Below are 16209 nucleotides of genomic sequence, written 5' to 3'. Positions count from 1 at the left end.
CTTCAAATTGTTTCTGCAATTTTTCATGAATATGTGAGTTTATATTGTTATCATTATCTCCAACACTTTTTTAGTATTTTTATTTCCTGCTACGCACTATCAAGCATGCAAGTTTCTCAAAAGATCTCAAAAATAGCCATTTCATTGTTCCAATTTATGATTACTGCTTGCAGATGATGCCAAGCAGCCATATTAAACAATAATATGAGAGTCACTCGCACTGATATTTTTTATTTTGCATATCACTGTATCCTTGTATATCTTTCTGTATCAAAACTGTCAGTAATTATCCCTTTACTCTATGTGCTCGTGTATCGTGGTTCAAAGCTGCCCGACCGGGATAATGGTTAGTGATGCCGACTGCCGCACTCAAGGGCCCAGCTTCAAAACCCGGAGAAGGTTTACACCGTACATTTACATATTTCTAAATGTATAGTGTCCATGCGGCATGGGAGCATTACGCAGCCTCTCGAGAAGTTAGTGATAGGAAAAGAGGGATGGGAAACCCTCAAACCTGTCCATCCGGCTGCTCTCCATAAAAATTGGGGGCAAAACTCAGCAAAAAATTTTATCATTTAAGATGTACAATTTCATTGAAAGCAAACTGTTCACCATATTTCTGCAGAAATAAATGCAATGCTTTTTCAGCTAGCAAACTCCCCACTTCCACTACAATTAGTTATGAGGAGAAGTTCTAATCGCAAAAAGAAACAATAAGCAGAAAAATGATGGTTGAATTTCAGAAGTGCAAAAAAACAGATGTGTGCTACTTGTATACAGGGTTCGTACACATTTCCTTACATGAAAATTAAGGACTTTTAAGGACCATCAAAGAAAAAATTAAGGACCTATCAGCAAACAAAAAAATTAATAGAATAAAGCAATTATCCATACAACTGACTTCATGCTTGTAATTTCACTTTAAGAAACTAACAGAAGTGTGTATTATGCACTATTATTAAATTCAATTTAATACTTACCATAAAACAATTTTGAAAATTAAACTAACTCCCTACAAGTTATGAAGTAGATAACATTAAATTAGGGACATAATTTCTTGAAAAACATGTATAAGTGTATTTTACACTAATAACAGTCACTATTTTAGAGATTTACATGATTATTATTTAACTTATTTGATATTTATTTAAACACAGTCAACTACTATTATAATCACAATGTAAGAATATTTTGCAGATTAAAATAACTGATTTGTAAACATACAACTTATTTCCTTGGTTTTTTTGAAAGATACTAGAATAATAAACTGTACAATAAAAGATACAAAACATTTGTACTTTTTTTAAACCTGAAATCTTTTCAGCTATTTTAACATCTAATTTATTTATGTCTATTTCCTTTTCTTTAACTATTCTTCTAAGTTCATTTGCTTTGATAAACAAATCAATGTTACTGCTGGTCTCAGCTTCATCTGCTAAAGCATCTACTTCTTCATTAACATCTTTAATGCCCCTTTGAAGAAATTTGTTCTTCTGCTTCATATAATCAATTTCTTCCTCAATAATATTTCTTTTCATCTTTGAATTTTCAGATTTAGTTAAAGATTTTTGTTCTAAATAGCGAACTCCACTTCTTGCAGAAGCTGCTGCTGATCTCATTTCTTTATTAATTTCGATATTAAGAACACATCCAGAAAATTTTATGTAATCAAATACTGTGCATTGAAAAATGCATGATGAGTCACTTAAATTTTCAATTTCAATTGCTTTATTTACAGAGAAGACCCTTTCCACAGAGGCCTGTTCATGTGACAAGATAAGATTACTTGTCACAGTGAATACTTGAATAGTGAAAATTCAAGTATTCACTGTGATTGAATAGTGAAATACATTTTTTACTATATATATATATAATTTATTTCCTAAGCAATATTGATTAATTGATTATATTATCTCCTAAGTTTAATTAAAGTAGAATTATTTTAAAAGAGTGAATCCATACTGGTAAGTTATATTTTGAAAGATGTATATATATACAGTACAAAGTCCGAGATCTGGAGATGCAATATCTGGAATGATCTAAAATCCGGACCTCAAAGCCACCACCAACCAATTTTTTAGGGCTTTTTTGAAGGGAAGGGGTATGCTTTATGCACGCGCATTAGATTTTTTTTCCTCATCATAAAAAAACATGCCGGAAATCCCGATTCTTAATCTCAGTTTGGCGCTAAATAAAATATCTCATTATTGAAGAAATAATTATTTTAGCATAAATTTGTATGATTAGTAACTTGACTCCATAGCTGCTGCGTATCTGCTTGGCATAATCTCAAACCGAAACATTTGTTAATTTTACAACAACTAATATTTTATATCCTTGATGCCAAAATCACGAATCATTATTTATTGTATTTTGCTTTCATCACCGCATGTTTATCAACGGATGACAACTTGAGTGATGAATCATGCAGCGACGCCAAATAACAGAGTATTATCCGATTACAGATTTAGGTTTAATGCGCTAAAATGTTGACAAGGGGAGATTTAGCAGAAATTTCTTTCCTTATGCTAAAAATAGATTTTGTTAATGATACTCATAGGACAAACAATTATATTTAGTGCTATTTGAATTAAGAATAACTGATTTGTTATTCACATAAAACCAGAACCAGCGCCAGAGCTTGCATGGCCGCACCAGGCAGCAGAATTTAGCGAAGTAAAACAGAAGTTTTTCATCGAGATGAAAATGCCCAATCATCAATCAATTAACGGAGGGCGAAATCTGTAGTATGGTTCTAAATCCAGAAAATACAGCTACCGATAGTGAAGAAAGTAACAGAGAGGTTACTGAACGAGAAAAAATTTTGATTGACAAGTTATTCGGAATTCTCGACACAGCAATTACAGGACTTGAACAATGGAACTTAATAACTGAACAAGAAATGATATGTCTATAGTATTAGTCTAAAGTATTAGCAGAGAAAACAAATCAAACAACTCACATTAAAAGAAATGTTTAATAAAGTAAACATATAAATATTAAGCTCTTTTCTTTTTAAATTTTGATACCCTTTAAATCATAAATCACGATTTCATATTTTCAATTTTCTAATTTCTACGTGCCATCTTAGTAGATTTAAAATGATTTAAAATCCGGAAAAATCTCAAATCTGGGATCGCCGAAGTCCCAACGAGTCCAGACCTTGGACTTTGTACTGTATAAATATATATATATAATACGGAATGTATATTTTCAGTTAAACTTCTACCCAATAACTTTAGTAATTCATAAAAGTTAATTTTGCGTCTAGTTAATTCAGGAAAATTAGTTTCAATTAGTTGTTTTCAGCTTTAAAAATATTAAAAAATTTTTAATTAGTTATTTTCAACTAATAATTGTATCGCCATTAGCAAAAATTATGCATTACTATCAACAACATAGGTTTAAACCAAATACTTAATTGTCTATTGAAGCTTCAAAATGTATTTCCGAACTTCACTTTTTCTCCGCTAGCGTACCGAATTTGCCCTTGGCGACCTAAAATCAAAATGGAGCCAACAGATTTCCCGCGAAATCGATAACAGACCCTCTGCAGAAATAAACTCATAATCCCGATATCCCATACATATTACTACTATATGTGCAAAAGAGAATAAACTCCGTAGAAGATGATAAAAAATTAATTTATGGTTTAATTGAAACAAACATAGAAATTAAGCTAAGCAAAACCGTGTAAAAACAAATTGAAATGATTAGACGAAACTTAATTTTCATGTGAATTTTCAGCGCTGACTCTCCCATTCTAGAAATTTCAATTTGTTTCAGACAAAGACCACATTTAAGGATTGCAATCCATCAATATCCAGTCTTTATAGTCAGCTTGATGAAGCCACAGTTTATCGAAAATTCACTTTCCAGGCATCTCGTTCCTATTGGCGTCGGAAGGGTTGTGGCCTTCCAGGTTGGGATTGCTCTAATTTTGGCAAATATTTTCAGAATCCCCCCGTTTTTTTTTCTCGAGCACCTTCATCATCACTTTCGCCTCTTAATCAACTTCCGGCTTCACGCTTTCGTCACAATCTGCCTAAATTTATGGATAACACCTGTTTCGAAAGATTGGGTGAATAGCCAATCAGACACCGATACTTTCGTTCGGGTAGCTGTTTTTTTTTTTTTTTTTTTTTTTTTTTTTTTTTTAGCATTTGCAACGCAAATCCGCCAACAGATTGGTTAAGGGCCGTGTAACTTTAATTCCATATTCATGAGAAATCGTAATTCACACTTAGAATGGCAATCATTAGAAATGATAAGAAATGTCAAATGAGCAAAATTAAGGACTATTTATTCATTTTGGCCAAAATTAAGGACTTTTAAGGACCGTACAAACCCTGGTATATCTGAGTTGCACATAAAAAACTATTCAGTGACACTGTGGATTGCTACATAATTATTTTGGCAGCATACTAAGTTGCCTCATGAATACTTTTTGGTAGGGATGTGGATAGAATTTTTTAAAGATGCCATTACCTGTTTTCCTTATTTTATGCATTTTAAAAATTAAATGTCTATGACCAATGGTTGTGAGAAAAAAGGCCCCACAAAGACTTTTATGATGTATACATATAAAGCATAATTAAATGCTGCAAAGACTGCAAGTCTGTCTGAATATATGACCTAATTCCAAATAATGGTTTTTCATTAATTTGAATGGGCCCACCAGCAGCCGAGCGGTAAAGTCGCTGAACACTGGTAGTTCGGTCCGAGGTTCGAATCCCGCGAACGGGCTGGCTGCATGGGCGTTTTCATAGTTTTCCTCATGTGTAACGTGTATACGAGCCAGTTTCCCTTAAAAAGTCATCCACAAAGGCATCTCTCCCCTTAGACAGATAGCCCTAGTGTGCTTTGCCATAATTAAATTAATACCATTAATTTGAATGCTTCAGTTTCTGAAAACTCTTTGACATCATCAACTGCAATATAGAACTGAAATATTAGGGCAAAGCACACTAGTGCTATCTGCATAAAGAGATATGACTTTCTAAAGGTATAATTCTCCTTATGCATATCTTTAAGAAAGAAACTGGCCTGTTACACACAGGAAAAACCAATTACAGCATATGAAATTTTTTCATTATTTTCAATAATTTCATTTACCTTCATGAATTTTTTAACTATAAAGACTACAGAATTTATTGCACTAAAATGATTCTGTATTTCACCAAACCATCAAGGAAGAACATATTTACAGAATTAGAACTATAAAGGATACAATTTAATGAGCTTTATTTTCTTTTATCTTACATTTATGACTTAGCTAAAAATTTGTTTTGAAAGTTATTCTTATGAATATATTATTTTCATAAAACATGAGAACCCTGTGAGTAAACTAACTTTCAGCATTTTATAAGATAAAAAATTTAGTTTAACATCCACTTGCAGCATACATATTAGATACAAATACATCATATTAAAAAAATCATGGAACATCCTCAGCTGGTGAGTTTGGCATAGATATTGATTGAAGAGATGTTTCAGTTGACACAGAAGTTTCAACAGAATCTTCATTTTTAGGATATGGGATAGGAGACTTGTTTTCTTTTTCTTCTGAAATAGTGTCTTTCACTGTTGGTGAAAGTCCATGAGACATATAATTTGAAGATGCTGCTGGCATTTCCATAGCACTCGGTTCATTTACCATTTGGGATGATGGAATGAGATTAAGAGCCCCATCTGAGTTTTCCGGATCCAATGAGTCAGACACACTGTGAGGGGAAATGGGAATATTTAATATTTCAGGAATTTCAGCTGTCATTTCTGCTTGCGCTATAGATGTTTGAGTCTCATCTTCAGATGAAACGGGAGGACTAAGATGACGCTTTCCTGTACCAGGTGAGGACACTGCACTTTCAGATATTCTACTCCGAGCATTTTCTTTATAAATCTGTTCTAAAACTGTAGCAAGTTCTTTTTTTTTATTCTGGAGCTTTTTTCTCTTAATTTCATTATTAAGTATTCTCTCCTCCAGCATTTTCAAAAGTGGTCCACATATTACTTCTGCAATTTGTCCCATAGATCTTAAATAGACTGTAAGGAAAAAAAAAGTAAGTTTTCAATAACTTTTGCTTATTATATTTTGTGTAAGTTTAGACTTGCTATAATTTCAAAGTGAGTTGCTCATGCATGTGAAACAGTTATAAAACAGAATACCTAATACTGATGTCTTCTTCCCTTTAAGGTAATAATGTGTAGAACTTATGTAACCTACACAGTCAATATGTAACAAAATTTAATCAGGGAACACTATTCTACTTTTTTATTAATCATCCCATGCTCTTCATTTTGAAATCTATTATACACTTACTATACCATGATGATCTTACTAAACAACTGCTGCAGCAACATCTGACAAGGTTAGGCTATTTTAAATACAACAAACCAAAAAAGTATCTGCCTAAGAGGAGGGGGAATTTCCTGAGAACATTAAAAAGAAACTGTTCTATATTCCTGTTACACATGAGGAAAACAATGAAAACCATTCAACAGTCTTAAATACTCTCCAACTGAAAGGGCCCAAGGTTTACCAAACCAGGCTGCATTATGGACAACAACAAAATGTGCCTTAATACATATCTTCATTGAGTACAACTGTAAAAATTAAATGTAATTCTTTTAATTTTTATCTGCGTCTCCCAAAGAAAATATGTGAAAAACAAATGAAAAGAATTAAAACTATGCAATCTCGAGACTTGATGCAAACAACCTAATTCCTGACTGCTGATGCTCATAATGCTTAACTATTTCTAAATTTTCCTGTGACAGAAGTCATAAATAATTCCAATCCTGTCTGAGGGCTTCTTATTAAAGCCTAAATGGAAGACTACTATCAAGCTTATCACTGTTGCAGGTGTTGCAACTGTATCCCTACAAGTTGCAATCACTGCATCAGTTAACCAAATGACAACCCTGAGTAAGGAAAATTCACCACATGAATATTGAAAAAAGTTGATGATCCATAATAGGTCCACACAAGACAACCTAAGCACAGATTATTTATTATTAACATATTTTTCATTGCATAACTGTAAACTAGTCAAAAGAGCAAACCATGCGTTTACACATAGAAGCCATTACAATCAATGTGAATTAGTGCATGGTGCAGTTTCACAGCATTTGTCACCTTGTGCAAAAAGTGATAAAAAACATGCTCAATAACAGAACAGCATTGCTTAAAAATGTCTGTATTATGAAAAAACTTGGCATAACATCTGAGGCAAGGAAATCTCAAACAGAATCACATGTTTATGCATGATGGAGCACTCCTTATGAACATTTAGAATGAGTGATTGATTAGGCATTCATGTCCTGCTGCCTCGTCTCCTCAGTCACTGGACTTGATGGATTTTTAATTATATGGAACAAAGTTACCACCCAATAGAATGAAATGCCATGCAATGAAGCAACTGCATGATATTTAAGGCAGCTTTTTAAAATTAACACTGTAGCATTGTCTACTAGTGAAATTATGAACTAATTCCCCCTCTCCCCTGCACCCAAAATCTCAAAGTTCTTGCCATGAATTGCAGTGCAAACAAACAAACAAAGAGAGAGAGAAAATCTGGACCGAATTCAAAAAGTGCAGTATTTAAAATTAAAGTTAATTTATCTTAATACATTTAACTTTGCACCTTGATTCCTTCAGTTTCCAGTTACTGAAAGAAAAATGCAAATTTTATTTTAAATAGGTACTTCTCCACACTAAAATAGTTACCTGAGCTATTATGAAGCCTAGTGAGGTAATCCAGTTGCATTTGGTTAGTAACTTGATACGCAAGTTGCTCTTCTTGGCACAAATACCTTGGCAACTGTATTAAAGCATTCATGCAAACATTGCTAATGTAATTTGCTGGAACCAGACGAATGGGAACATCAAGTCGCCTCTTTCTACAAAAACACACACACACACACACAAAAAAAAAAAAAAAAAAAAAAAAAAACACCATTACTCTTAAAATACAAAAAGTAATTTTAGAAATATATTCTCAACACAAGAAAAGTAAATTGCTTGCAAATTTACAGCATTTCCTAAATTGGTTTTCTGGGACTAAAAGCTACTTCATTAGATGTCCTAAAAACGTAAACAACTCCGAATGATTATAAAGTAGTGTTTAACACATATTTTATATCATACTCAATATTTAAAAGCATCTAAAGAAATGAATAATTTTTTTCCGGGGTAGGAGGGGGGCCAATGTTCGTTTTTAACCTTGCAGCATGCGCGCTTGGCAATTTTACACAAGAATGCGAGCGTCGTAATTTTTTCAACATATGTTATTTTGTCGTTTTTGGCACAAAAAGCAACAGAATGAGTGAATATTGATAATAAATTAAGAAATAAAATATTAATCTTATTATTGCAAAATACAAATATCACATTCAAACAGCGAAAATCCGCCGACCTGAAATCCGCGTATCCTCTCAGAATATAAACATTCAGTTTATAGGTTGCGGAAACCGCAAGATTGAGTACGAAATATTGAAGAAAAAAATTCTTACGAATAATGACGTCATAATTACCGAATAATAATGAGTCAAAACGGAAATACCAAGTCAAAAAAATAAGATAAAATAAATAAGTTTTTTCCCGTCTAATCTGCATCCAGATAAAATAGCAGATGATTCACTCAACATTTTGTTCAAGTTCACGATTCATGTTGTTGTATTTTCTGAGCTTTGTTATTTCATTTCATGAGACTGTGTGCTGCCTTTTTTTTTTTTTTTCTATCCAGATATTTTGTGGATAAATTAAGAATATTTTTAATTTCAGCCCTTTTAAATACAATGGCAGATAAGAAACGCACTCGTGATTTTACTGCTTGCAACCTTGAAAAACGTAAACACGTTGCATTGACGGTAACGCAAAAAGTACAAATTCTGCAAAAGATGGAAGCAGGTGCTACTCTTTGATTTATAGCAGAATGGTATGGTTGCGACACGATTGTGTATGATATACGGAAAAATAAAGAAAAGCTGTTGAAATTTTACAGCAACAGTGATTCTAACACCGGATTGCGAAACCGGAAATTTTGCACAAGACGAAATCGGCAAACCTCGATGCTGTGTACATATAATACAATCAATTTATATATGTAATAATAATTTAATGCATATAATAAATTATTGCAAAAATGTATATAATAATTTAATTAAATGTACCTAATATGCCTTATTCATTTTGCACTTTTAGTTCGAATATTATGCTTTATCTTTTCTGTCCTGAAATCCGCAAAACCTCTGGTCCCAAGCTTTGCAGATTTCTGGAATTTTACTGTATAAGTAAATTATTTTAAAACTCTTATTATAGTGAGATGGAAATGGAATGATGTATTTCATTATAGGAAATTTTAAGTTTATTATTTAATAATTATATTTTTAAATCAAAGCTAATTTTAATATTCATCAAAGACAAGTATAGACAGACAATACAAAAGGAAAACACATTGGTAGGGAAAAAAATAAGTTTAGCATTACTTACTTCTGCAAGGAAATTTACTTCTTACTGGTTACAAAAACGCACTTTAAACTAACTTTAACGTTTTTATTTATTTCTAAAAAATAGAAATAAAAGAAAATAAGGAATGGAAATCGCTACTGTTCTCCCATCCAAAGGTTTACTTGTCTTCCTTTTCTTCATCAGATAAATAATTCTTGAAGAATCCAAGCAAAATCAGCTGGTTGCACATATTTTTTTGCCATGAAAACCAATATAAAATTTACAGAGCCAAATATATTCAAATTAAAATAATAAATGGGAATTAATAACACAAAATTACAAAATATTCGAGGGAAAAAATATTTTCCGAATTTTAAAACACGACCACGCGCGTGTCATAACTTTTGTGAAAAAGTTGCCACATAACACAAAAACTCAGTTAAAAAAAAAAAAAAAAAAAATCAAACGACTTCCTGTGGGCACATTCCATGATGTGGGGAAGGGTAGAAAGGAGGAATAGAAATGACCTTCAGATGTCAGATCAGCTTCGATATGCGAAAAATGTGCATTAAAAACTGAATTTGTCGTATTTTGCGCATACATGCGTGCTGGAAGGTTAATAGATGATTTTGGTGCAAGCATCACTGATAATGCAAAGGAATGAAATTGTAGGCATCAAGAATACTTTTGTTTAGTATTTGTAATGCATTCTTTTTCTATGATTCTCATCAATTCAGCATTTATTAAAAGTTTGCAACCTATACGTCGATAAAAAATATCTTGTGGTGTCAGGTTTGGTAAAAGCAGATGATTTGTATTAAAATCTTTTCATCTGATAGGTAGATTCCTCCCGAAAGTAGGTTCTTACACCATAGTGGAAGTCATGGAGGAGACTTATAAGTTTCCTTATCATCAAAGTTCTCTTGAATGCATAGCACAATGCATTGCTGCAACAAATTTAAGTAACTAACATTATTCACATTACTGTCAAAATGAATGGTTCAATCAATCCCTTTTTTGTTTTTAATTAAGTTTTTAATTCCCAGTAAATTAACATGACATTCCTATATAATTCTCAGGTGGTAGTTAATAAACTAATTAATTTGAACACATTCTATTGCTCCAAATAGTCTTTCTTGGAAACTCCATGATCTGTGCCTATTGAGCTGCTTACTACTCATAAAAATGCACTCTCACAAGTCCAGATCACTGAAAGCACAGACTGTTCTTGAACTACAACTTTTCCAATAACAATCTTAAAACGAACGAGACATTTCATTTTAACATTCCTAGAATGCTCCTGCAACCCTTTTGAGATAGTTTATTTATTTATTTTTTAAAATCTGATTATATTCTACAGTAACTTACTCTGAGTGGCTCTTTGGTATCTGAAGGGCTTCTGGAATGTTTCTTGTGGACATGGAATAGTCTCGCATATTTCAAGTGATGAGAAGTCACATAGGTAGATCTATTTGAAAATATTTAATAAGCAGGTTTTGCCCTTCAGCTCCATTTTCAAATATCAAGCAATACTTAAGAATTTCTTTTGCTCAAAGTTTATTCTAAATTCATCCATTACTTCATATGGTTAAACCAATAAAGGAGCAAAAATTAGGTCAGTTTCAGTATACATATTGTTAAGGTTTTTGTACTGATTTATTTAGTTTGCTATTTTTAATAGAATTGTTATTAAATTGTTTCATTTCCCTGTGCAATTCTGCACGTGACTTATTTCAGGAGAAAGCTACAGCAGAAAAATTAAAAATGCAGGAGCATGTGCATTTAATAAACAGATATCTCATAATTGCACACTTTTGCTTTTCGGGATAAATCGAAAAAATGCCAGAATATGTTCATGTGTGAATTAAAAAGCTTATAAAACGTAGGAAAAACCCCTCAATTCAATAATTATTTTATGGGTTTTGTTTAGAAAACTGCTGTTTACTATAGCGAATTCGCAGTGAAATTGGATTAGCTTTCTCTACGTTTCTCTGTTTTAAATTCTATTCAATGTTTTTAGTAGTTTAAAAGATAACTACTGTGAGATATTGTATGAATAGCTGAGGAACTTCAAGCATTTTGTTTTATTTGTTATAATAATAAATTTTATTCACTTTTCGACTTCTGCATTCAATTCATAACAAACCCATACACACATAACATATTGGGTGTTTCAGCAAATTGGTTACAAATTTTCAGAAGAAAAAGAATACACCTAGATGATAGAAAATCACATAGCAATGCATAGTCAGAAATGTTTTCTTGGCGTGGTGGTGACAACACAAAACACACACAAAAAAAGAAGGAGATGAACAGGATGACAAAACATGTTTTATTATGTTGAAGTACAGCAAAAATCAACAAGAGCACAAACAGACAACAGTCGTAATTAAAGAACGTGTTCGAAACTATAACCCCAGACCACGATGCAGACTTCACATCTCCAGCACATGGAAGATGCATGACACACAGTTTCTGTATCTCGGTCCAGGTTGTAACTTCGACCACCTTCTTTGATGACGATCATCTGTTTTTGATCTGATTTCTTGGTTTCTGCTGCACTAAGCATAATAACATTATTCTCACCCTCTTGCTGTCCTTCCTTGATATTTTGTGCTGTCATTACTGTGCCAGGAAAGAATTTCCGACTATGCACTGCCATGTGTTTTTCCATTGTCTAGACGTAATCTCTCTCTCCTGAAAGTTTGTAACTGACTTGCTGTAACACCCTGTATATACACAGTTTTCTAAGACCTCCTGTAATTGTTCTGAAAATAGCAGAAACCAACATCAACATCAAGGTTGAATTTTACGCTAAATTATAAACTTTGTGACAGATTAAATGTTGAAATAAATGCTCTAATCTAACATGGAGAAGCAGTTTTTACAAACATAAATAATGAATATTTAACAATGCCTATGAATTACAAAATCTGCCCTTGAAAAATTATTACAACTTAAACTTTTTGCAGGCACACAGAAAATTGCATACAAATCAATCATTCTATTTCTACATCAAACGACATTGGCTGGGTAAAATTTTGCATTCCACTGCAGTGTAATACAACTGGACATTAACAAAGTAATAGTCCAGCAAAGCAAAGGAAGCCAGCACATACTTAAATCTGAATTATCACTGAAAAAAAGAATGGTTTCTAAAACTATAAACACTTTATGAATTCTGATCTACTCGAAATCCAAGATGAATGTGTAAAAGACATTTTATCACATGAAGCCCTTTGAATACAAAGACAGGGTTCATAGCCACATTTTAGTTAAAAAAATAAGCACCTATAAGCATTTTTCAAGCACATTTTAAGAAAAAAATAAGCACCTGTCTAATTACATTATACACAACTGCATAACCTTAAAAGAAAAATTAGACTTGCAATTTAAAATATGAGCAATGCAATATTTATCAAGAGAATGAGCATTACCTCAACCATGGAAAACAACTTTTTTTTTTAAATTTTAAATGACAGTTCAATTTACAGAATTAGTTTACAATGAAAGAAAAAAAACTATGCAGAACTAAACTATATTACAAGATTTAATGATGAAATTTCAGTTCAAAATATAGAAAATAAATAATAATAAGCCATATTAATTGTATTCGCTTTGCATCTAATAATCAATATAATTTATTTTCCCACTCATATTAATATTTAAATAATTTAAATCAAAATTCTGAACATTTTCTAAATTTTCATTGCATAGCAGTTTTCCTTTAACATATGTTCCAAGCAAAGTAATTTAAGTGAAAAAGAGGAAAATTTCTGAAATCAGGAGACGGGAAATTGCTTCATGCCATCCTTAAACAGTAAAAGCTTAACTAACCCGCATACTCGGAAATTGCCGAATATTCCGTATAGTCGAGCGTAACTGGAAAAAGAGGAGGTGGGGTTGTAGCCGTTCTTTAGATTTCTCAGCTAAATAAATGATTTTGACATTTCGATATGTGCATCATATAAAAATAGACCAACGGAACTGAGAAATATTCTGCTTAGAAAGCACAGTAAAACTCTTTTAAGTGTTCATAAATAAATCTCAGACTGAACATCAAATTAATTATCTCTGCAAAATATCGCAAACATTATTGTGCAATACGTGCGGCGTAATTCTTCCATATGTAATATTACGCAATCGGAATCAACAGCTGCCGGTAATCGAAGAATAAAGAACTAAATAAAGGAAAAGAAAGAGACTTACTAATCTGGGGTGTTTTTGATTCTAATTTTGAACAGATTGCGTTAAATTTCCGCAATTCTCATTCTTCACTTGGGTTGGGTAGAGCGCAAAACTTTTAGTCCTATTCAATCTAGATCGGACAGTGGCAAAAAAAAAAAAAAAAAAAAAAAAAAGTCCGCTGCTTCAATATTAGAGATTTTGCGGAGAAAGGGGAGAACCTCCCAACCTCCGTACTGTATAATGTATTGGGGGGGGGGAATATTCTGACTATTCGATTACTTTCCTTTTATTTAAGCCATTCCGAATATTATTCCTTAGAAAGCTAATCTGTGTAAAAATACAACCATTTTTGGAAGTTTATCTACACTTCAGGCAGCTACTGCAACTATATTACTATAAATATTCATACATATGCTCATAATATAAGCATAACGATCATAATAAACACAAATATGAACTGACCACGCGGAACGAGAATGCAAATTATTAAAATCTTGATAGAAATTCAAACGTGTGTAGTATTTGGGTGGGCGGAAAAGAATACCAAATTACCGGAATTTTCTACGGTTTCAGTAATTCTTTGACCAAAAGAACGACGTGCACCTGTCTATACTCTCACGCGTACCATACGTTACGTTAATGCAGGGAAAGAGGGGAAAGCTATTTCCGGGAGTATGATTCACCATCTGATGTTCCATATAAGGAAGAAAAGTTGTTTATTTAGTTTCGGCTTTGGTATGGGAGGAAAAATGCGCGTTCATTAATAAAAGCACTAAAAGCAAAAAATAAGCACTAAAAACAAAAAAATAAGGGCTTTAAAGAAAAAGTAAGCACCTATAAGGGCCTTTATATTTTATTTTCAAATATAAGGACTTATAAGCACTTGTAAGGACAGCTACGAACCCTGAAAGAATTCTGAAGCCTGGAAAATCCTCAAGTTGAAATATGAACTCACTGTTATTTCGATTAAAAAAGACAGCCACGTGAAGTAGAAATAGTTCAAATTATCCTAACTGAAAAGACTATTGAGGAAAACTATTAGAACACTGTATGTAAAAAATTAAGGAATTTATAGAAATGGCAGTTTTTCTAATTTAAGCCGAAGGCTACCAATTTTCAAGCATATTCCTGTCAATTCAATTTACAATATATTTCTTGCGATTTTTTCCCTATAGGGAATCTTATGGGGGAAATTAGCTCCCATGTTTTATGTGCAGATGTACACTGCGCAAAAAAAAAAAAAAAAAAAAAAAAAAAAAAAAAAGGTGGGGGGGGGACAGTTCTATATCTGCCGTTCAACTGGGCTGATTGACGAAATTCAAACTGCGTTTTTTATGTCTCGAAAGCGTGACTTAGGATATACATTAGATTTATATATAGCTCTATTCTAACATAGTTATTTTGACACGAAATTGGACCGTTTCTGAAATAACATACCAATTTTTTTTTTCATATTTCGATTCTACGCCTCAAATTAGGTCTAAATATGAAATTTTGTTAAATTTGGTGCGAAATTCAGAAATTTATGTTGGAGATTTTTTTCAGTTTGTGCCAAGAATAGTTCACTGGGCAAACTTCTTAATATATGGCAACCTATTTTCCTTTCCCGTGAGCGGGAAAAAAGTCGCAATCGTTCCTTTTTTCAATAACATTCTTTATATTAGATTTTTAGTTATAATTATTTCAAGTAATTTTTTCTTTTTTGAATTTCATTTTAATTGTTTAAGTTGCACAGCTTCTTTCGAACAACTGTTTTAAAAACTTCTATTTACCCATTCCAACTGCGTAGTTTAAATAAAAGGTGCATCATTTAATTTTTTTCAAATAGTTGTCTTTATGTTTTTTTTTTTTTTTTTTTTGGTCACAGTTATTAGTTTTAGGTAATTTTTAAATTTTTAGACTTTTAATTGTTTGTGTTGCATTGTCTCTTCAGATAATTGCTTTAAAAATTTTATTTATTCATTTGAACTGAGTATTTTAAATATATTTATTAATATAAATATTTCAGGATTTTATTTTATGTATTTGAATTGCGTTTCTTTTGGAAGAATACTTTATGTCCCAGACTACGATGCAGAAAACTGAATATATTAAAAGAGAAAATACAGTAAAGCATAGTTAACACGCCTTTCAATGATCCATTCAGAAAACATACATAAATGAGAAAGATGTATAACCGACATTTTAACTTAGGATGACTTGCATATATTGCTTTAAATAGCTTTAACATTGTGCTCATTGCTTTACATAATTTTATCATCCTACATTTAGTTTCTTAAAATGTTATTCATATTTTAGTCAAATATTGTATTTTTGAAATTGCAAGAATCAAATATCATAAGATTAAAAAGTTTTAAATTAAAAAATAAAAAACTAAATTTTATGCAAAACAAATTTTTTTTTTTCTTAATGGCTTGCTCTTTTTCTTCAGGCATTCTGCAAGTATATTAAAAATGTTTTTGAAATATCTTGGTATTTTTGACATTCATTTTAAATAAAATTATCGCCTTCCATTAAGGTCCACAAACGGCCAAGCGGTAAAGTTGCTGAACACTGGTAGTTCGTTCATG

General features: G+C 31.9%; 1 protein-coding gene across 1 annotated transcript in view; it reads right to left on the bottom strand.

Moving 5' to 3' along the window:
- Positions 1-5227: 5227 nt before the first annotated feature.
- The window catches only part of LOC118193638 (lys-63-specific deubiquitinase BRCC36-like), a 42076-nt gene continuing 31094 nt past the window's right edge, over positions 5228-16209 (bottom strand). Inside the window, exons 6-7 of the mRNA XM_035364750.2 lie at positions 7730-7902; positions 5228-6045 (exon numbers count right to left, since the gene is read on the bottom strand). Coding sequence (XP_035220641.1) covers positions 5438-6045; positions 7730-7902 — 781 coding nt within the window. The 3' untranslated portion in view covers positions 5228-5437. The remainder of the gene's footprint in view (positions 6046-7729; positions 7903-16209) is intronic.

The sequence above is a fragment of the Stegodyphus dumicola genome, chromosome X1 (assembly GCF_044657685.1).
Source record: "Stegodyphus dumicola isolate Sdum_Otavi_A_Nest chromosome X1, ASM4465768v1".
Lineage (NCBI taxonomy): Eukaryota > Metazoa > Arthropoda > Arachnida > Araneae > Eresidae > Stegodyphus > Stegodyphus dumicola.
This window is presented reverse-complemented; position numbering and strand designations above follow the sequence as displayed.